The 23,290-nt window shown below is 39.0% G+C and overlaps 2 protein-coding genes across 2 annotated transcripts in view; both read right to left on the reverse strand.

Annotated features, from left to right (window-relative positions):
* Positions 1-23,290, reverse strand: part of MAGOHB (mago homolog B, exon junction complex subunit) — a 1,022,454-nt gene that overhangs the window by 9,184 nt on the left and 989,980 nt on the right. The window lies entirely within an intron of this gene.
* STYK1 (serine/threonine/tyrosine kinase 1) overlaps positions 4,506-23,290 on the reverse strand; it is a 56,538-nt gene continuing 37,753 nt past the window's right edge. Inside the window, exons 2-10 of the mRNA XM_050748236.1 lie at positions 19,914-20,033; positions 19,333-19,467; positions 16,472-16,735; positions 14,708-14,889; positions 12,904-12,987; positions 10,235-10,443; positions 8,219-8,259; positions 7,459-7,555; positions 4,506-5,953 (exon numbers count right to left, since the gene is read on the reverse strand). Coding sequence (XP_050604193.1) covers positions 5,749-5,953; positions 7,459-7,555; positions 8,219-8,259; positions 10,235-10,443; positions 12,904-12,987; positions 14,708-14,889; positions 16,472-16,735; positions 19,333-19,467; positions 19,914-19,965 — 1,269 coding nt within the window. The 5' untranslated portion in view covers positions 19,966-20,033 and the 3' untranslated portion in view covers positions 4,506-5,748. The remainder of the gene's footprint in view (positions 5,954-7,458; positions 7,556-8,218; positions 8,260-10,234; positions 10,444-12,903; positions 12,988-14,707; positions 14,890-16,471; positions 16,736-19,332; positions 19,468-19,913; positions 20,034-23,290) is intronic.

Here is a 23,290-nt window from a genome sequence, read left to right on the forward strand (position 1 = left end):
TGCACGGGAGACTGAGGCAGGAGAATCGCTTGAACCCGGGAGGCAGAGGTTGCAGTGAGCTGAGATGATCCCACCGCACTCCAGCCTGGGCAACAAGAGCGAAACTTCGTCTCAAAAAAAAAAAAAAAAAAAAAAAAAAAGGAAAGGAAAAGGAAAAGAAAAAGGAGGAGGAGGGAGGGGGAAGGGGAGGAGGAAGAAGATGATACGTGGCCGGGCACAGTGGCTCATGCCTGTAATCCCAGCACTTTGGGAGGCCAAAGGGGGCAAATCATCCGAGGTCAGGAGTTCAAGACCAGCCTAGCCAACATAGCAAAACCCTGTCTTTACTAAAAATACAAAAATTAGCCAGGTCTGGTGGCACGCGTCTGTATTCCCAGCTACTCATGAGGCTGAGGCAGGAGAATCGCTTGAACCCGGGAGGCGGAGATCGCGCCATTGCACTCCAGCCTGGGTGAGGAAAGCAAAACTTCGTCTATATATATACATATATATATACACACACACACACACACACACACACACACATATACACACACACATTTATATATAAATATATATTTTATATATAAATGTGTGTGTGTGTGTGTGTGTAAAACATGCTGGTAGTACAGCAGAGGAATCAAGAGCATTCTATTGCAGAGTAGGTAAATTTGTAAAAAGAGTATTGGAGAAGGACTATCAACGGAAGTATTTGAATTGGACCTTGAGAAGTAAGTTCTGTTTATGTTCAGTGGGATGAAAAAGCATTCCAGGCAGAAAATGACCTGAGCAAAGACAGTGGGTGAAATGCATATTTTGGGAACACCACGAAATTCGGTATAGCTAGAGCATAAGGTTTAAGTAGAATGACTAAAAAGGCAAATTGAGCCACTTTTCCTTGAATCCATGTTAGTACTTATATAACTATTAGTATAGAAAAATGAATCAATCCCTACAATAGGCCACCGTTTTGGAAAGTACGTAAGAAACAGCAAGCACCATGTTTTATCACTAGGGTGACTAGCCATTCCAGTTTGACCAGGACTGTGGAGTTTACTGGGACATGGGACTTTCCATACCTGGAAACACCTAGGAAAACTGAGATGGGTTGGTCACCACACTTATCACGAGAATAATTCACAGAAATTTGAGCACTGTATTCCATAGTATCTCTGGAAATATCAGCTGTAATCCATTTTGTTGAATTATATGGAAAGCCTCATTCAATATTAGATTCCCTAATGTCTCTCCTTCAGGTTTTTGGCACATGTGGCAGTGTTCATCTTCATGTTTACCTAAATGGAACTATGGTTACCAGAATGTGTAACTATGTAAGTAGAGGTTATGGAATGCACAAAGTATTAACGTCTTTGTTAAGTGGGCCAGTTACTGTCTTGATCTCCAAAAATGACATAGGGGTTCAAGACTATAACCCTGTTTGTAAGATAAAATATGAAACCATGTTTACTTAACTCTTCATATTTTAAACCAAAATTTGAACCTTTTGTGTGGAAGCAAGAATTACAAGGTGATAAAGCATTTGCGTTTTGTGGTGTTCTCGGATGGTACACAACAGTGATGTGGTAAAGTTCTTTTGTATGGCTGCTGAGCACTTGAAATGTGACTAGTGTGACTTCGAACTGAATTCTTCATTTTGATTAATTTAGATGAAAATTTATATAAACATATGTGGCTAGAAGCTACTGTATTGGTCAGCACAGTTAGAATCTTTTCATATACTTTTAGTTGGGCTAGAAATAGCAAAAAAAAAAAAAAAAAAATTGTGAACATTTTTCAAATCGGTTGTTGTAGGCTCCAAATTAGGACATGCTTACTGATATCAACACAGTTTACTTGTGAAAATAAATGTTTGAGCTGCTTAATTGAAGCCAAAATACTGTTTTCACCTTTGCTAATACAGTGGTAAATTTCAAAGCACAAAGTGAAGAAGGTAAGAAATAAACATTTTATTTCCAACTGAAATTAAGGCTTAATGATTAAATCATTCTGACTTCCAATTTTCAGAAATATGTTCCATCTTTATCGTGATAAGCACTAGATATTATAGTCTCATGTTTTAAATTTATGAATAATTTTTGATTCATTTGATTTTGTATTTACAGAACAAAAGATGTCAGGGCTATTTCATCCAGTTATTAATAAATGGATGAGAGTAGTAAGTCAAGAATAAGTGCATAATGTGGTTTAAATTTTTTTAAATACTCAGAATGAGGTAGTCTATTTTTAATTCATCCATCCACCTTGCTCTTCTCTTTTCCATAACAGACTTCCCTGTGGACTTTAGCCTTATCTGTCTTTTTACCACTCAGTGGTATTAACTTTTTAAATAAGAGAATCACTATCATGCAGAAACACCTAACTTTCCACACCATTCTTTACCACATACGTTCATATATGGAGAGCGCTTGGAGCTACTTCTAGATTATCATGACATGATATATTTAATTCGATTATTCAACCTAAAATTTTTTTCCAGCATTTAACAATATTATATGCTTCAAACGCATAGCATAATCTCTAACTCTTTTGCCCAAAATGGATAGTCTGCTAAATTAAGGATAATAGGATATCTTCCAGTCTTCCACTGTATTTGCTACTTGTTTATTTCAATGAGCGTGTCAAAGCAAAATTTTAAAAAAATTATTATTTTTTTTTTGAGACGGAGTCTCGCTCTGTCGCCCGGGCTGGAGTGCAGGGGCCGGATCTCAGCTCACTGCAAGCTCCGCCTCCCGGGTTTACGCCATTCTCCTGCCTCAGCCTCCCGAGTAGCTGGGACTACAGGCGCCTGCCACCTCGCCCGGCTAGTTTTTTTTTTTTTGTATTTTTTAGTAGAGACGGGGTTTCACCGGGTTAGCCAGGATGGTCTCGATCTCCTGACCTCGTGATCCGCCCGTCTCGGCCTCCCAAAGTGCTGGGATTACAGGCTTGAGCCACCGCGCCCGGCCTTAAAAAAATTATTGCAACAAAATTAAGATTAAGAAAACTCCATTAACTTACTTTTTTGTTTTAAAATGCTAAAAAACCCACTGCTATTATTTAATTTTAATAACAGAATACCTAAATCTGGCATGAAAAACATAGTGTTCTCCATGCGCATAATTTGAGAACTACTGGTTCAGACTATTCTATTTTAAATGACGTCGCCAAGTGTCCCTTAGAGACTGTATCTAGGTGGGTGTTTGCTTTATTCCTAAGTGTTGGAACTTTTTTTAACAATAAAGCATAGATTAGAAAAACAAGACTGGAAGAGAAGGCAATCAAACCAATACAAAAAAATCTATCTAGAGTCAACCTGATTAAACGATAAATATTTTGATTCTTTTTTTCATTCATTAGCTTGGAAACACCCAGGTTGGCTGAAAGGTCAAAGATGCCAGAAATATCATCCTCCTTCTGGAAGAAGTCTGGCCAAATGAGAGAAAGAACCAGTTTTCTTAGAGTAAAAATTACTGTATCCAGTTTTCCAGGCCAGAAAAACAAATACAATTGGGGGTAAAAAATTTAAATATCAATTGTCTGCTTCCTTCCCTCCTACTGAAACAAATAAGACAGTACAACAAAGCAACCTTCCATTTCACTGTGTTCCACTTTCCCTTAGCTCACTGTGCTGCAACCCATATGCTTTCTTGCAGTTTCTTGCCTCAGAATTTTCACACACACGTGTCCTCCTCCTCGGACACTCTTCTCATTCGGCCTGGGTTACTTACCCATCCCTAAGGTCTCAGTTTATAGCCCATTTCTGCTCAGGGAAGTGTTCCTTTTAAACTCCCTTCTACTACCCTATGCTTTTTCTTGATAGCACTTAACACTTTGCACTTAACAGATACCCACATAAATAAATGTATAATGTGTCTCACCTTCTAGACTGTAATCAAAAGCTTCCTATTTCTTTTATCCTACACCTAGCCAAGTGTCTGGCACAGCAAGCCTTAACACTCAATATTTTTAAGTGATCAGATAAATAAGTAAATATTTGTAATTTTGACTTAAATGGACAGCCGAGAGGCAACAATGGGATTCCAAAGGACTTTGTAATTTTGTGTGAAGCCACTCTTCCACCCTTCTCCCTACTGCAATTTGCTACCCATTTAAATCCTGACTAGTCATTGTGGAATTCTCAGAGCGGCAAGAATCATTATTCCTTTAGCTAACTCATTAGGATTCCATCAGGATTCCCTCTTCTACAACATTTTTAGCTGCCAGTCATCTTTCTTATAGCAGTCTTAGATGTCCCTTCCAGGGTACCCGAGTGTTTTTTAAAATTGCAGACCATCATGTTCAACAGAATTGCCCTCATGATGATGTTTTCAATATTTTGAAATAGTATGAGTCCACTATCATCATCCAAAAGCATGCAAAAATGATGACTTCATCATTGCACATGTATAATATCACTATTTGTGCCGTATCATCTTTAGGCACATCCTGCCTCGCAGTGTTACCGACTGAGTTTCTCTTCTTGGCCATAGTAGATTTTAAATGAAAAATATATGAAAGGTTCTGGGTTAGGAAAGGCAAAAGAAAAGGAGAAACACATTTATTGAGCACATATGTGCCAGATAGTGTACAAATACATACTCAGTACATACCAGTCCTCAGAACAACCTTGTGAGACAGGTATTATCCACATTTACACATAAAGAGTCCCTTTTCTGACATTGTACGTTATCTCTTGAATTTTTCTATTGACATTAACTTTCATTTATTTACGTTTATCCTCTGTATGATATTTTTAGCGGTTATAAACCAGAAAAACATATTTCCATTTAATAAATATTAATTTAATAAAATAAGTTTCACAGTATATCAATGGATGATTGAAAATTAGAAGCTGCTATCCTTCCATATCAGATTACATTCTTTTCTAGCCCTTGTTAAAGACTGAGCTACAAGGCCTTCTTGCTTAGTTTCTACATTTCCTATTTATTGTGCACACACACACAGACACACACATACACACACACAGCATTCTTATCACTGTTCTAACATTGACTCTCTAGGCTTAGTCTCCTTAGTCTAATTGGAACTAGGAAGCTAGCTTAATGAACAATACATGTTGAATGTTCTTAATCATGAAATGACTCCTCCATCTTCTAATTAAACGTAGTAACAGAGTTTACCTGTTTCAGAATCAGATAAAAGGGGACCATCTTTCTTTTTTCTATACCTAAGGTGAAACTCAGAGGTTTCTCCATTATAGTTCTCTTCCAACCCTACATGGAGGGCTCAGGACTGAAGAACTTTGTGTCCTACCACCTTTTCTTGAAGGAGGTGTTGGTCCACATCTGTAATCCTGAGCAAGAAGAACCTTAAATTTTCTTTCCCTTCAACTCTTTTATTGGATTTCTAACTCCTTCATTTCATTCCAAATTTTCTGGACGTTGTAATCATCTGGAGAAAAATGTGGTTCCAGAGGAAACTAGCCTAGGATGGGAGGGATGAGCTTATTTGTGTCATGCCCCAACAAATACTGTAGAGTTCTAAAACTTCCTTTGCACACGTCTACCACTTCTACCCAGGATTTCTAGGACTGGAACAGCAGAAGTGAGACTGACAGTATGTCTTAGCTCAGGGTGTGCAGAGTCTCATCCAGCATCATTTAGATTTCCCGAGAAATGTGCAAAGGAAGATCAGGAATCCATGTCCCATTTCTTCCTTTGTGTCCCCTGGAAAGACCATTCTCTGTTCTTAGAGGAATTGATTCCAAGAACATATAATCATGCATGAATGTTTGTTGCCCGGGACTCTTCAAAGCATGCTATAGTTGTAGAAGAGGCTCTCCACTCTGATGCCGGCCACAGCTGCATACAGTTCAGGTACCACCAACTCTGGTACTTGTAACACAGCCTTGTCATCTGCAGTTTTAATGGCAACTTCTAGGCGCAAGCGCAGCTCTCTAGGTGAGGGGCGGCCAGCCTCACGCCAGCACCAGCAGGACTTCATAATCCCGTACCTGAGAGGGAAACAAGAGAAGCTGACTTCCTTGACAAGGCAAATGTATGGGGAGCATGTCTCCTCTCCTCACAAACCTTAACAAACAACTCTGCAATTCTTTAATTGTCTTCTGTTTGCCCTGCTACTCATATTCTTCCCAGAGAGTGATATTCCTTCTCAACCTTTTTATATCAAGTCTCTTAATAGCACTTTCTCAACACGTGCTCTTGTATGATAGGAATAACTTAACATTTTCCAAACTAGGGTATGACAGGACAGTTTTATCACTAGACGTTGTTTGCTGTACATTGTAAGCAATGTGCAGTAAAGTAACAGGGCTGGGTAGAACTGAACACATATCGTTTTTACTCTGATATGAGATAGAGTTTTTAATCATTATATACTGCTGCATGCTTTAGGTTGATTTTCATGTTTCATATATCTCCTCATCAAAATGTTACATTTTTTAATGTTTGTGCCTCGAAGCTGCTGCTAGAACTGCAGATGACAAGGCTGTGTTACAAGTACCAGAGGTTGTGGTACCAGGTCAGGTATTTTGTCGGTTAGGCGTCTCTCCCAGTATCAAGACCAGCCTTTTACACATAGAAATGTTTGTCATCAATTTCTTTCTATTGTCCCTAGCTCCATCACTATACTGTGTGCCTGTGTGTGTGTGTATACTCATATATAGTTAAGATATTTAAATTTAATCTGCTTGATGCAGTAATTGTTTATCATAATGAAAACCAAGTGCTGTAGATTTACCCATTCAATGATGAAAAACTTATAAAATAGCAACAATTCTAATAAAAACATGAATATATTCTCTGCTGCCTTCTTATACACAATTTAACCTTTTCTTACATTCTGTAGCAGTTCCCTTTTGAACTTCATTGGTAATAACAGTCTGTGTAATTTTACGTTTCCATTTCCTGCCTCTACGTTGGTTCACTAACTGTCCCTATCTGCTGATAACACTGGATCCTCCTCCTGCCTTTCTAATTTCTGCTTATCCCCCCTTCCTCTGGTTGGCTTCTGCCACACTGAGAGCTGGAAAAACAGGGAGACAGTCATTTAAAAGTTAAATACTAAATAAGAACTGGTATACTCTGAATGGGTAACTCTAGTGCAATGGGTTTTATGACAGCTGTCTGAACTGTGGCTGGCAGAAGACTGACATGTAGACTAAACACAACTTTAGTTTACTTGCTACCTATTTTAGAAGCTTCCCATGGAACTAAACTATAATAAAATTAGATTCCTAGTGTAGTTCTCAGTGTGTGGGGGGGTATGTGTGTGTATGTGGGTGAGTATGCGTGACTGTGGATGTATATGTATATATAACATATATGCATATATAATATATGAGATAGGTGTATTTCGCTTCGTGGGTTTGGTTAAAAGCTGTACATTGGTACATACAGACAGGCGAGGATCATCTGAGCACTTTGAAAAGGGCGTGATTGATAGAGAGCAAAACAACATTTGGCATGAAAGAAGAGCAGATCTTTAAAACCCACTTACATGGTACGTGTGCAGCTACTGGGTCTCTTCATGATTTTCCTTTTTTGGAGATGCTGTAGGATGCTGGCAGGAGGGACTTCAGGATACGGTGGTGCCCCTGTCGTTATGAAAATAATGAGAACTGTAGGGTCCTCTAAAATACAAACTGTAACTAACACTATTCTTCATCCATTTGGATTGGTTGCTTGCAAAAGATATAGCCGTAGGAAAAATACTACATACGATTCAGTTGCTCCCTGGTGATCAAATCTGGATATAACGTAGTGAATTGGGGGGAAAGGTGTTTTGGAGAAAAAAACCTGATAAGTTAGGAGAAACCTGAATCTCTGAGAAAGTAATCAAATAAGACAAAGTAAGACGTAAGACCTGCCCTCCACTCTCTGCACATGGGAAGGTGTGCAGTTTCTCAATCAAATGAATTAGTAAGCCTGAAGTAAACATTTTTATGTTTATCCAAGACCACTCTGGGAATTATCCTTGGAATTTGAAAACATCCCGTGGATTTGGTAATATTTTGGGGAAAATAAAGATGAAGAGAGAAAAAGAAAGGTACAAAAGGACAGGGAAGAAGGGAGTGGGGCAAGCAGAAAATAATCAATTTATATGACCATCACGGGAATCAGGCTTAGATAACATGTCGTCCATTACAAGCTTCAGCACTGTACTGAACCCTTTCTGAAAGCATACATCACCTACTCCTTAAATAAACATGCTTGCATATTTGCATACAGGTACACACTATTTTGGGGCTCATCCTTACCTAGAGTCACCATCTCATAGAGCAGGATCCCAAAAGACCAGCTGTAAAAGAAACAAAGCCATCTACTTAATTGCTATTTCTGTTTTTCTAAAGAGAGCTCATTTAAGTGTCAGAGGCCTTCAGTAAGAGCCCCATAAAAAAGGCAGATGAAGGAGAATCAAAGATGAGTGTCTGAAAAGCAAAATAACTGCCATTAGAAAGCATTTCTGCTCAATTTCCGTAGATTCGAATCTCTTTTAGGATTGAAGCTATATCTCTATTTACTCTCCTGTATTTTAAATTAATAGATGATTATTATTTGCCTATAACCACACAAACACATTTGCCTCAATTACAAAAGCACATTTACCTAAAAATATTCCCTCTGTGTCTCTTTCTTCCTTTCCATCCCTCTCTGCTGAAATTCTAGCCTTTAATCTTAGAGCAAATCTAATCTTTATTCTTAGAGCAAATCCAACAAGTTTTATCATTTAGTCACTATTTTCTCAGTAGATTTAATTCCCCAAACCTAGGAAAAATATTAACAGAGCAAGCTTTATATATAGTTGAAATTGTTATTTGCCTAAGCAATATGACATAAGAGGTGTATAGTTCACTATTCTATAATATCATTATTAAATGATTAATATTTTACAGTTAAGTTTATTACCCCCAGATGTCTACTGAAAAGCACATGTCAGTGAAGCAGCAATGGAAATCTCATAACTGACTCATCCTATTAACGGATATTCTAAATTTCCTCTGCTGCTCATGGCATTCATGGCTAGCAGGATATTCTACATTACATCTATTCACTTCTCCAAGCAATTGAGTTAGATGGCTACCAAAAGTCAATTGTGATTCTTTATGATCCTGTGAATGTCAATTTTACATGGAATTGCAATTATATGTAGTTATATAATCAATTAGATATTTTATATGCTGATTGCATGCAAAACAGTGTTATCTTCCCTCAAACTAAGTTGAATGTTTTGAAAATTATTTATAAAAATAAACTGCTGAAAAAGTGTTGTCAAATTGTGTGAGGGAGACAACTGTAGAAAACTGGGAAAAGTAACATCAAAAGTCTGCAAACAATTTCATAATTATTTTCAAGTTTCTCATGCTACCTAAAATCATTCTGAACTGGAACTCAAAAATGAATCATTCTTATTTAGACTAAAAGATACTATTTACACTAAAAGAACAACATACAACTTCATTTGGGAGACTCATCCTCATAAAAAGAAGACTTGGCCCTCCTTGAAAAAAACAGATAATGTACATTTTAAGTTTTATGTTAAAATAAGTGATTGAAGGTATGTATGTTTCTTTTTATTTTAACAATGTATGGTTTAACTGGCATTTTGGTTATGTGGACCTACCTCCTTCAGATAAAAGAGACTTTACTTGATTAAGTCCTAGGATATTGATGTGAATAATCTTTTTACTTTTTTTTTTTCTAATTAAGGCTGCTAATCTAATACAGAAGAAGTACTTGAGGCTGGGCATGGTTGCTCATGCCTATAATCCCAGCACTTTGGGAGGCTGAAGTGAGAGGATCACTTGAGCCCGGAAGTTCTAGACCAGCCTGGGCAACATGGTGAACCTTATCTCAAAAAAAAAAAAAAGAAAGAAAAAAAAAAAAAAAAAGCCAAGCGGGGTGGTGCATGCCTATAGTCCTAGCTTCTAGGGAGGCTGAGGCGGGAGGATCACTTGAGCCTGGGAGGTGGAGGCTGCAGTGAGCTGTGATCATGCCACTGCACTTCAGCCTGGGCAACACAGTAAGATCCTGCTTTAGAAAAGAAAGAAAAGAAAGGAAAAGAAAGGAAAAGAAAAGGTTGAAAAAGCACCAAAAAGGACTGCAGACAGATGACAAACATGAACTCTGTCACAGAACATTTCTGCTTGAGAGTATGCCTGATTTCTAAGTAGAGATTATATTTGTAGAAATAATTGGCAACAGATCAAATCATATTGAGGGAGAACACCCAAGTCATGAAGAAAGTAAACTCAGAGTCCAGGAATAAACCGTACACATCTGCTCTGATGCCAGCAGGTTTCAGGAGAAGCCGTTCTGGGGCAAGCCACTTGAGAGGTATGGTTTGAGTAGAGGAGATGGCCCCTCGGGTGTAAACTTCATAAGCCAGGCCCAATCCACAGAGCTTAGCAGTGAGATCACTTTGGATCAGGATATTCCTGGCTGCCACATCCCCATGGAACAAATGCTTATCCTGCAGGAATTCCTGTCAAGATAAAATCAAATATGATCAGCTGTCTGAGATCACAGCTTGGGTCACAGACAAGGAGAGACAGTCCTAGGAATCTTCAAAAACACAAGGACATTTTCTACTCTGAACAAGTCTCACTAATAATGATACGTCACTTCCAAAGTATGCTAATGAATCGCACGTTTCTGCATTGTGTTTAGGAATACCAAATTGAGCAAATAATTCAAATGACATTAATACTGGATTTTGAAAATATAATCACCTCTGTGTCAAACACTGACCCCTGCTTGATTTTCCTTTCCCGTGAGAAAGGACCCAGCTAGACACTGGAGAAGGGAGTAGATTCCAAGTTTCTTCCCTTTTTCTTTTTTTTTTTTTGAGACAGAGTCTAGTTCTGTTGCCCAGGCTGGAGTGCAGTGGCGGGATCTCAGCTCATGGCAAGCTTCGCCTCCTGGGTTCACGTCATTCTCCTGCCTCAGCCTCCTGAGTAGCTGGGATTTCAGGCACCTGCTACAAGCCCAGCTATTTTTTTGCATTTTTAGTAGAGACGGGGTTTCACTGTGTTAGCCAGGATGGCCTTAATCTCTTGACCTCGTGATCCGCCCACCTTGGCCTCCCAAAGTGCTGAGATTACGGGTGTGAGCCACTGCACCCGGCCTGATTCCAAGTTTCTAGCAGTAGTCCCCAAAACAATGTAATACATACCAAAATTGAGTATCATAATGAAAAATTTACATACATATCTCACTTTTTACCCTAAAATAACTGCATGAGTTGAATTCAGAAATTCTCTTTTAGATAAATTGAAATTTTACAAATGGCCACAGAGTTATTAAGTGGTACTGACCAGAACCAGGTATTATAATCCATAGGATATACTATATAAACTCTACTAAAAATTCTCAAGCCAGTCTGCATATTGGAATTGCCTGAGAGCTTTTTAAACATAAGATTTTCACCCCAGATTTACTAAACCAAAATGTAAGAAGAAAGACCTGGTAACCTACATTTTTAAGAAGTATCAAATTCTAGTACAGCCAACAGAGCATCGGAGAGCTATGGCACCCCATGATAATTGATTTTTGGAGTCATTTCTGATGGCATCAAACTATTCAAGACATAAGGAGAAGCTGCAAAACTATACATGACTGAAGACCTGGAGATTGAGGGCTGTAATTACTAAACAAGGATGGTATAGAAAATTAAAACGTAAAGGTGATAATTTCCAATCACTGATGATAAAGAAAACTAGCAGTTTTCTGTGTCTGGTGAAGCTTTAAAATAAGAAATTACATTGCCGTGATAAGAATTAAAGAATGTAACTGACTTTGAGGTTGTTAAAAGTAAGAAAACAATAGTATGATATTGCCTTGTAACAGGTAGCACAGGGTCCTGATGAATGCACCAGTTTGACCAATTCATCCCTGTATGGCACCTCTGCAATTGTGGTTCTGAATACAGGGTAGGCTCTATCCTGACACTCTTTATCAAGGGAACATACCAACGAGGCCTTCCAAGCACCATAGACAATATTCACGTATATGATGTGTACTCTCCCTTGTCCCATAGGAGCTTCACCCATAACTATTACTCTTTACCCACCTTAATCCTTTTTTTCTAACCTTTTCCTGATTCCACTTAGATCCCTATATTCCACACCTCAAGGTGACAAGATATATCAAATACTTAAAACAGCAGCTTCACAGAGCCCTGATTTTCCATAGCAAATGTTAATTTTAAACACAACTATTTAAACAATTTCATAGAAATAGACATAGAAAGTTCCTGGGTAATTCTGGTAAAGGTAAATTTTTTATCTTAAACCCTGAGTTCTTTGTCTTCTCTCTTTAAGTTGTTTTAAAATAAAGGAATTATCCAACTGTTGCTCTTTTCATTCATCCTTTTCCACTTGTTCCTTAATCATTTTGTAATTACATGTACTCCCTGTCACATTCAGTATCAAAGCAAGTCTCTAACCAAACATGTTTTGAACTAGTTTTTCTTGTTTTTCAGGTATAAAATTGCATACTTCCTTCTGGTTCTGTCGCCTTTCACCCATTCAGTTTCTCTTTCTGTATCTTTTCCCTACTTGCTTCCCTATCCATCTCTTTTAATTCTATTATTAGTACATACGGGGATGTAAAAGTATCAAGTAAATGGGCGTATACCTCTTGGCCCTGGCTGTTGAATTTTAGGACTGAAAAATCTTTAAAATCCTTCCTGTTCCTTGTATAAACCCTAAGTTGACTACTTTCTTCCTGAAATTACCAATAGTGTAGTAAATTATCTAGATAAATCCCTAAAGAAGGGACTAAAAACAATTTATCCATGCTAGAGTTTCTGCCCCCTAACTTCTATCTAATTTTCTTTAAAACATATACACCACTTGAGAATATTAATATGAGAAATATGGCATAAAAAACAAGGTTAACAAGGAAATGTCACACCATCAGTTGTCATTTTGCATCGTCTTACCAGCGCCAAAAGGACCTGCTTTCCAATGTGATATACTTGTTTTTCTGTGAGATCATAGAGAAGACCATCCATGGTCATCACATCCTAGAGACAGGGGGAAAAAAGCCATTATATCAAAATGGCACTAACAGATTTGGAAAAGAAATAAAGTTGGGCAGAGATACTCTGAAATGCAGTTACCAAAGCTAAGAAAAATATAAGGACTAATGTTCAAAGTGAGGCTGATGTGGGAGATTTTCAGATAGGCAGAGAAATAAAATGATCAACTGGACTGGAAAAACAATGACAGACATAGATGAATAGCAGGTAAGTAAGGCAAGTATAAATAAGACTATCCACTGAATAAAACAGCAGTTTTTCTGGGGCTCTGTGTGAGTGTGCGTGTGTATGCACATGTGAGCATACATGTGTTCATGATTAATTTAGCACATTAACTGAATGCATCTTTATTGAATGCCTGAAATGTCCCTTATTCCATGTTAGGAACTTGGAATACAAGCATGAGTAAAATAGCATGGCTGCTGCCTTCTGGAGCTTGTTGTGTGACAGGCACATGTGAATCAGAATCAAATAATCACACATAAATCAATGGTTACATATCTGTAAGTGCCATAAAGGAAATGTACGAAGTGCTAAGACAGCATATGATCGTGGGCAGAAGAGAGTTGATTGAGTTGGAGGGACAGGGAAATTGTTTGATGAGATCTGAAGGATGAGTGGAAATTAACTATGAAAAGAAGAGAAGAGAGAAGTTTGGTGGAACAAGAAAAACATATAAAGATAATCTGAAATAGAGCTGCGCGGTATTTTTGAAAAATGGAAAGAAGCTAGTGCAGTTAGAGGACAAAACAAATTTTAGATGAGTGACCTCTTTGAAAAGTTTAAAATGCCTAAATACTTGCAATTGTCCTATTGACAACACTGGATGGAAGACAATAACAGGGTCCCTTTCTCATACACATTCAGTTGTACAATAATCAGCATATGAGGGAGGTTCAAAGAATGTTGAACTTGCTCACTAGCAAGTGAGAAACTAGGGAAACAGGTAACACTTCTCAAAGAGGAATACAGAACAAGAGAAATTGCAAGGAAAAGGACATCCATTTGAGGCTAAAAATGTCTGAACATTTTAATTTTAAAAAACATGAGTTTGAGATACAAAAGTTTTACAAGCTAAATTTCTCCCTGAGTTTGCCCCACCATACTATGGTAATGTTACAGAATGGAAAACACACTTAATAACCACAACAAAATTACAATCATTACCAAAAATACTCATGTTGTTACATAATTATCTTTAAAACAGCTACCATTTTGAGTGCTTACTCTGTACCAACCACTGCGGTTTTCACATACGTAATTTCTTGTATTTTTTATAATAATTATTACTCCCATTTTACAGATTCAGAAAACTCAGTATCAGAAAGGTGACTTGCTCAAAGTCACATAACTAGTAGGAGGTGAAGCCTAAAGTCCATGCTCTAAACTTGTACTGTCCACTCTGTGCTCATTAGCCACATGTGGCTATTTAAACTTCTATTACTTAAAGTTAAATAAAATTTAAAATTTAGTTTCTCCATCACATCAGCCACATTTCAAGTGTATAGAAGGCATCTGTGATTAGCGGCTTATCACATTGGATGGAGCAGTTATAGAACATTTCTATAATTACAAAAAGTTCTATTATTCTGTCATGCTATTATAATGTCTCTGCATTTTGTCATTTGTCACACTAATTGACATGTGAAAAGCTAATCAACAAGGTCAAGCCTTAACCTCCTAATACCTCTGCCCTACTGCTCACCCGACGACAGGTCCAGAGAAAGTTGAGCAGGTCCCCGTGGGCCACATCCTCCAACACCATATAGAGTGGCAGCTGTTCAGTGCAGCAGCCTTCCAGCTGCACTAGGTTCTTGTGTTTTCCCAGGTATTGATGGAATTGGATTCGCCCTAAGAAATCTTGTACCTCATGGAGCCCAGCTGGTTCTGTAGAGGATGAAAGAGCCAGGCAGTGAGCAGTCAGCGCATCCTCGATGAGTGGGAGGCAGGGAGCAGGAGGCAACTTAAGACGGTAATTCTCAAGGCCCCACATGGGAGTGAATGTAGGCAAAAATAAATACAAAGGGGACCAATTAGAAGAAGATGATGCTTAATATCACTGATCTTTTATCAAAGGTAACACAGAATCATAATTATTAGAACTGGATAGGCTTTCATCTGCCTAAACAGAGAGATAGTCTGTTTGCATTAAACAGTTATCGCTGTTTAGTCCTTTGGATTCATACCCTTGCTTGTCTTATCTTTGTTCTATGTATCCACCATTACTGGCCCATGTCATGAAGAAGAGAGAGAGAGAGAAAGAAATATAATATAAGCTGGGTTCAATGGCTCACGCCTGTAATCCCAGCACTTTGGGAGGCCGAGGCTGGTGGCTGAGGTCAGGAGTTCGAGACTGGCCTGGCCAATATGGTGAAACCCCATTTCTACTAACAATACAAAAATTAGTTGGCCATGGTAGCACATGCCTGTAATCCCAGCTACTTGGGAGGCTGAGGCAGGAGAATCACTTAAACCTGGGAGGCGGAGGTTGCAGTGAGCCCAGATTGCACCATTGCACTCCAGCCTGGGTGACAAGAGCAAAACTCCATCTCAAAAAAAAGAAATATAATATCAGGAAAGGGTATCAAAGAATAAAGTAAAATGAGGAAACAACCTCAGAATCCTAGTCCAAGTAACATCCATTGTGAAAAATATCAGTTTTAACAGCCTCCATAGCAAAGAAGAGCTAGGGAATCTAGGATGCAAGGATGTTTTAACATATGCAAATCAATTCTGTGACATACCGCATTAACAGAATAAAGTATAAACATCATATGATCATTTCAATCAATGCAGAAAAGGTATTTGATAAAATGCAATATCCTTTCATGATAAAAACACTACACAAACCAAGTACAGAAGGAATGTACCTCAACACAATAAAGACTGTGTAAAAACCCACAGCTAACATCTTACTCATCATAACATTGTACTTATTCGTGGTAGTCATTTTAGTTATTATTTGGAGATTGGGTGAGGATTCACAAATAAACAATTTGTGTAATTAAAAAAAGGGCCGGGCGCGGTGGCTGAAGCCTGTAATCCCAGCACTTTGGGAGGCCGAGGCGGGTGGATCACGAGGTCAGATGATCGAGACCATCCCAACTAACACGGTGAAAACCCGTCTCTAGTAAAAAATACAAAAAACTAGCTGGCAAGGTGGTGGGCGACTGTAGTCCCAGCTACTCGGGTGGCTGAGGCAGGAGAATGGCGTAAACCCAGGAGGCGGAGCTTGCAGTGAGCTGAGATCTGGACACTGCACTCCAGCCTGGGTGACAGAGCAAGACTCTGTCTCAAAAAAAAAAAAAAAAAAGGACACCAAGAAAAACATTTCTGTCTCAGGTTTCCACTCTATTTCCTTCTTCTGTACACAGCTGTGATCACAACGGTTAGTTAACATCTCAATGTTCACAAAGCCAGTTAATATTTACTGTTAGGGGAAGGGGGAGTCAAACACTTCTTATTTTACCTTTTAAAGCCTTGAGAATAACACTCTTGGGCTTAGAAGCGTCCCCAGTGTTCATATTGGCTCGCAAGATAGGCCCATAGCTACCGTTGCAAATCTGCTCCAGAACTTCAGAGAGTTGCTCCCGCGGCACCTGCAGCTTAGCCAGGGCAGGTGTAGCTCCCAGAAAGTTTTCCACTGATGTCTCCTTAAGTGGCAAAGCCACATTTCCTCCATGTCCAGCTGCTTCCCAGCTTAGGTCCCTAGACGGAGGGACAGGGGCAATGTCTAGAACAGAAAGATGGTGTCAACCAGTTTTTCCCTGCCCTGGGAATTCCCAGAAAGCAGACCCCGAAACAAACTGGCAAGCAAGTTCCTTCAGCAGTTTTCTCTCTGGCCAATGTGGAGTTGTCTTCTGATGCTTCTCTATAAACCAGCATCAATGCCAAGTTTGTAGAACCTTTACGATAATCCCCATTACTTCTTAGGACAACTTGAGAAGGACCCTAGGAAAGCGGTCATGACACTTCCTTTCTGCCTTCCTTCCTCTGGGTTACAATTGAATACTCCCCATGAGTGTGGTATGGAGACAATTAGGGAAGTTCCTGAATAGGAATCCAAACCACAGATGCCTAAAGGTGGAGGTAACTGCCAGTGAGAACTGTCATTTAAGTCAGACAAATGGCTTTCAAAGTTGAAGGAAAGGTATGGGTAATTAATCAACTTTAAGCTATGGTTATTCTTCCTCCCTCAAGTTACCCCAAAAGTCAAGTTATTTCATATATCCTTGAGTCTCGGTCAAAAAAGTCTTCGGGTACTTTCTCCCTCCCTTGGCCAGCAAAAAAGAGAGGTTCATCCTTCTTATTAAATCTACATTTATTCATTTATTCAATAAATACCACTTATTACATGCCAGGTACTGTTCTAAGTGATGGGAACAGGCAAAGTCCAGATTCACCTGAAGATTACTTTCTAGTGGTAGGGGAGAGGAAGCAGGTAATAATATATCAAGCAATTAATGTTGTGGAGGAAAATAAAAGATGGAGAAAAAGCTGAGTGTGGTGCCATGAGCCTGTAATCCCAGCTATTGGGAATTAGCATTCAGCCTGAGCAACATAGCGAGACTCCATCTCTTAAAAAAAAAAAAAAAAAAAAAAAAAAAAAGGCAGTAGGGAGAAGCAACACCAGTGAATCAGTCACCTATGTTATATATGAAGGTCAAGAAAGGCCTTTCTGATGAGATAACATTTGAGAAAGGCCTGGAAGCAACTAGGGAGCAAACCATGCTGGTGTCAGGGAGAGTACTGTAGGCAAAGGGAGCAAAAATTGCAAAAGCATTAAGCTGGGAGCATACCTAGAATAGTTGAGAAACAGCAAGGAAGCCACTGTAGCTGGAGCCAAGTGGGATCATTGGAGAGCAGTAGGAGAAAGGCCAGGGAGGCCCAGATCATGTAAGGCCATGGAAATAATTTTGTCATTTTTCATTCTGAGCAAGACGGGAGGTTACTGCATGTGTGTGTGTGTGTGTGTGGCAGAGAGATTTCAATCTGACAACGAACAGGACTGACTATTAAAAGACTCATTCTGACCTTTCTATAAAGGAGTAGGGGCAGAAGCAGGGAACGTTAAGAGTGTGTTGCAGTCATCTGTGAGATGTGAGAGTAACTTGGGGTTATTTTGAAAACAGAGTAACAGTGTTTGCTTATGGATTAGATATGGACTATGAGAGAAAGAAGGGAGTTAAGGATATCTTCAAGGTTTGAGATTGAAAACGCAGAAGACAGGACTTGCCCTTTACTAAGACAGGCAAGACTATTTGGGGAGGACATTTGTGAGAGAATTTCAGGACCTTTGTTTTGGTCATATTACATATGAGATTTGTATTCTATTGAAACTGTGCAGTAGGTGGGTTAATACGAGAATCGAGTTCAAGGGATTATCATTGGAATAGAAAACATATTTGAATCCATAAGACTAAAAATTATAGCATTTAGGAAGTGGCTTTAGTTTTTTTAAGTATTTCAAGAAAAGAAGTTCAAAACTGTTTCAAATGCTTTTGACAGATCAGGTAAGAGGAAAACTGAGAATTGATCATTGGACTTGTCAACATAGCTGTCATTGATGACCTTGGAAAGACTTGTTTTGGTAAAGTGGTAGAGAGAAAAACCTTATTTTAGTGGGTTCAAAAGAGAATGTGATGAGTAGAAGTACTAGAAGTGAGTTTAAGACAACTTGTTTGAGAAGTTTTCTATAAAAGTGAAGTATAAGATAAGTGGGATAAAATTTAAAGAAAAACAAAGGATTAGCCACTATAGAGTTTCATATTATTATGAGAGTTTTCTTTTTCCTTCTTTTTACCCTGAGTTTCATGTATGAGCTGATTCCCTTTTATTATATGCTCAATGGAACTCCGGAATAGACTGTTATCATCTACTTAGCACTTCAAAGACTATTAAAATATGAAGGCCCCTCCTTTCCATCATATATCCTGGAGGCAAAGATTAGGAATGGAATGTATCATAGGGTGATATGTCATCCTCCTAGGATGTTAATAAAGCCCTGGACTTTACCCCCTTAGGTCTTTCTCCTAGGTCCTTAGGCACTCATATAGTCAAAGTTTTGATAGTCCAATAGGAATAGAAACAGGTTATATGAGGTTTTTTCTTGCACAATCTTTTTTCAGTCAGTAAGCACATGTTGAATTCCAACTCAGGACTTCCTAGAAAAGAGATCATCCCCCTCTCAACTCCATGGGAGGGAAGCCATGCCTCTCTCATTGCAGGTATCTAGACTTCTACACATGGGCTCATTGAAACTTAGACCATACTTTTTCCTAATCTCCATCTTCTTTAAGCCCCTGCCCAGCCCCAAAGTTTGAGCTTTACCTCGAGGTCCAGGACGCTGCTGTTGAGTTCTTTGTTCTCTGATAAAAAGCCACAGGATGACCCCAAGAAGGATGAGGAAGATAGTAACCAAGAAGGTTGGGACGATAATCACTTCATACTGCTTCTCCTGGATGACTGGGTAGGCAATCACATAGGAAGAGAAGAGAATGAAGAAGAAGCCTAACCTGGCGTTCATGCAATTTCCCCTATGCACCAGCAATCAGCTCATCATACATGAAAAGGTCATCTCTTCTACCTTCCCCTCTACTTCCATTCAACAGAAACACTGCTGGGAGTAACTCTCTAATCCGAAACCCCAGTGGCCCTGTTTCTTAGCCCATCAAATGTACATGACGTTGCTTCTGGCAGTTTTCTTACCAAGATTGAAGATGCAGCATCTGGATCGCTGATTAGCACTTACCCTCTCCCCAAAAAGACAACGGCTTCTAGTCCCCATCCTTTTATCACCACTGTCTTCATTTCTACTGGAAATCAAATCATCCTCCTTCTAGAATTTATCCAGACCTTAGCCTTCATAATTCTACAATCAGAGGAGAGACATCTGTGGAATCTGTACTTACCACACAACTTGTCACTGAGACTGCATTCCAGGAGCGTCCGTGTCATGCCCATTGCCACAGGGCTGTCCTCTTCTCTGCTAGGCCCACAGAGAATGCACAGAGCACAGCTGTGAGTAATTCCTAAGGATTGAGTGATTTTTGAAAAAATAAAAATAAAATGAATGAAAAAAATAAATGAAACACACACAGAATTTTATACTGCCTCTACAGATCGCTAGTTAGGTAATTGGCTACCTCTCTGAGTCATCCGTTTATCTCTATCTACCTAGCTGACATTCAGGTTGGAAGAACCCTCCCGACCTTCTCCTTTCAACATTTCTCTTTTCTCTATTATACAGCAAAGACAGCTCTGATCTGCTCTTCTCCTTTCATTCAATTGTTACTGAAATTATTTTAAAGTCTCCCCTCCCAGCTGAGACTTCTGCTCCCATGATCAAGTACAGATTCACAACATCTATCTGAACCGTGATCCACGCGTTATGTAGGCATGATCTACCTCCCCTACAGTATTAAGCATGTCTAATATGTTTTTTTTAGCTGTGCATCACATTTTTTAAGCAAAACTGTTTTTTGAAGTTGGGATCTTGCTCTGTAGTCCAGGCTTGAGTGCAGTGGTGTGATCACGGCTCACTGAATTCTCAAATTCTTGGGTTCAAGTAATCCTTCTGCCTCAGTCCCCCGAGTCTCTGGAATTACAGGCATGAGCTACCATGTCTAGCTCTAAAGAAAACATTTAATTTCATTTTTACACACAGTTAATTCAGGTAATGAATAAAAAATTGACAGATGTCAAAGGACATGAATTACACATTTGCTTTATTTCTCTGAAATATCCGCACCCTCACAAGCAATGAACAGACAGCATTTATCAATGAAAACTATTTAATTCTTCATCCCTCAGAGCTTCAAGGTGCTTCCTCTGCTCATATCAGATATAGACATGGACACTGATTGCTACCAGGATATAAAGGAAGTATCAGTACCAAGCCACCTTCTCTTTCTCTCTTAAATAAAAAGAAAATACATTCATATGATTCAAAAAATAAAAATGTAAAATAGGATAGCATAAAAATCTTTCTCCCACCCCATTCTTTTCCATTTATCCAGTTCTTAACTCTCCTCCAGTCTCCTCCAAGTAGACTCTAGTTATTAGTTTCTTGTTTGTCTGACAATGGATTCTTTATGTGTATCACTGTTAAGTCTATATAATATAATCAGTACACATTTCAAATAACACCCCCAGAAACTTGGTTCTTTCTTTCAGAAGAGAACTCATGTTTGCCACTCTCCCATCCCTCTCCTAAATTTATATTTTGCCTTTGCTTGACAAGACACGCCCATGTTTCTATAGTCAGCAAAGCCTACTTCTTTAATTCTGATTAACTTGAAAGAAAATATAGTGATTTTTCTCCTAAATAAGTCTAAATATATGATCCAGTTTTGGAGTGACTCGATAAAAACATAAAACAAAAATCAGAAGCATAGCTTACTTAATATGCTACCATATTGTACAGCTGTTACATTGGCCATATTGTGCGGTCCTCTACTATTACATTATGCATTGTTTTTATTATAGATACTAACAACCACAGTGTCACTTACTGAGGTAGAATCTCTCAGTGCCTGAAAGACCTATGTAAAGAAGCCTCCCAGATTCTGCCTTACCTGTTTTCCACTCTTCCTGGAGCACCATGAACTTGTATGTGTGTTCAATAGTTAAGCAATTCCCTTATAACTCAAGAGAGACAAAACTGTGTAGTTGGTTGACAAAAGCCCAGGTAGACAGCAAAGTAGCCAGCGAGTGGAAAATTTGCACAGAAGACGGAAATTCTTATCCTTATCCTTATTCTTAGAACGGGATCTAAGAAGTCGACGAATAGTTAGATAGCAAAGTCCACCATATCTAGTGTGTAAACCAAAAAGGCAAGGAGAAATGTGGCTGAGAAAGTTTTCACAATTCACGAGGCCACATGGAAGGACAGGCACTTGTGATGAAACTTTCAAGAAACAGACCCTTAAGAGAGTGGCACAAAGGAGAAGGTCTGAAAAATAAAACACTGGATCAGTAGGGTGAATTCAGGAAGGCTATTAGAAAATTCATCACTGCTATTCTCATTCTTATTTTCCTTTCCTTCGCTTCCTTTTCAGTGGATTATCAGAAGTAATTATTTTCATTCAAGGAGCAGCCAGTTTAACCAGTTTGGCTTTCTGGGGAGGAGGTTCTCAGCCTACTCCCTCTAACACAGCACAAGTGGAAAAAAAGAGTCAGTCAGCAGCTAGCTCAGACTCGTGAGCTCTGCCCAGAAAACAAACTACGCACCCACTGATACATACTGCAGGGAGTCGTTTAAAGTCATATGTGTACGTGAACCCCGACATGGGTACAGTGAACTGCTCATGGAGGGCATCCATACTCAACCATATGCACCTGGCCAAACACACCTATCCCTGATAATTCAAACTCATGCTTACACCCTTACACTGACTATCACACCTATTACAGAGCACTCACCTTTGGATGCACTATGGCCTGCTACTGCATTTCCTGAACCAGGTTCTCACCATCCCATTTATTTGTACATAAGTCGTTTAAAGAGGCAAGGCTTATTGATATCTCGCAGCCCAGTGAAATTGGATGCCAGAGCAAGAAGATAAATGTATAGAATGATGAGGCCCACTCAATGAAATTGCTTTCCATATGTGTATACAATAAGCCCTTTCTGATGGTTACGGTTTAGGTAGAGGCATATGGAGCATACCAGATGAGTCTAGGATTTTTAGGGCATACACACCGGGCACACCCACATATCCATGAACGCCAGTGTGGGAAACCTCACCACAAAGAGGCCACCAAAGCTCATACATCAGAGAATGCTTATATTTACTTGTAACAGCAATATTCCTCTCTAGATCACTGTTTTCCTTGAAATTCACACACAGAAACCACATGGCTTGGCCTGCCCACTCTGACAAGCTGAGAAAAGTCATGCCTTGATGCCAAAACCCTTGAGGATGACTTTTCCCATGGGTACAATTCTGGCCCACCTGACCACTAGAAGGATACTTCTGACCAAGGTGCCTGTTCAGTCTGACCAATACTCCACTCCCTTTCATTGTATCTAAATACTTTTCCCAATATGTCATATCTTATATCGTATAAGAAATAGCATATCTTAAACTAAATATTCTCCTGCTGTAGGCTACTGCTTCTTCTCTTAGCTGAACTGTAAGTTCTTAACACTATAAAGCATTATCCACAGTTATCCACAGTTCTCTATTTAATGTTATGAATAATGAAATCCATGGCACTGGAATCAAGGGTCTAGTGAAATTGTAATATATTTTATTCTGACAACTACGTTTGATAGTTGTAAAAT

The sequence above is a fragment of the Macaca thibetana genome, chromosome 11 (assembly GCF_024542745.1).
Source record: "Macaca thibetana thibetana isolate TM-01 chromosome 11, ASM2454274v1, whole genome shotgun sequence".
In the NCBI taxonomy this organism is placed as follows: Eukaryota; Metazoa; Chordata; class Mammalia; order Primates; family Cercopithecidae; genus Macaca; species Macaca thibetana.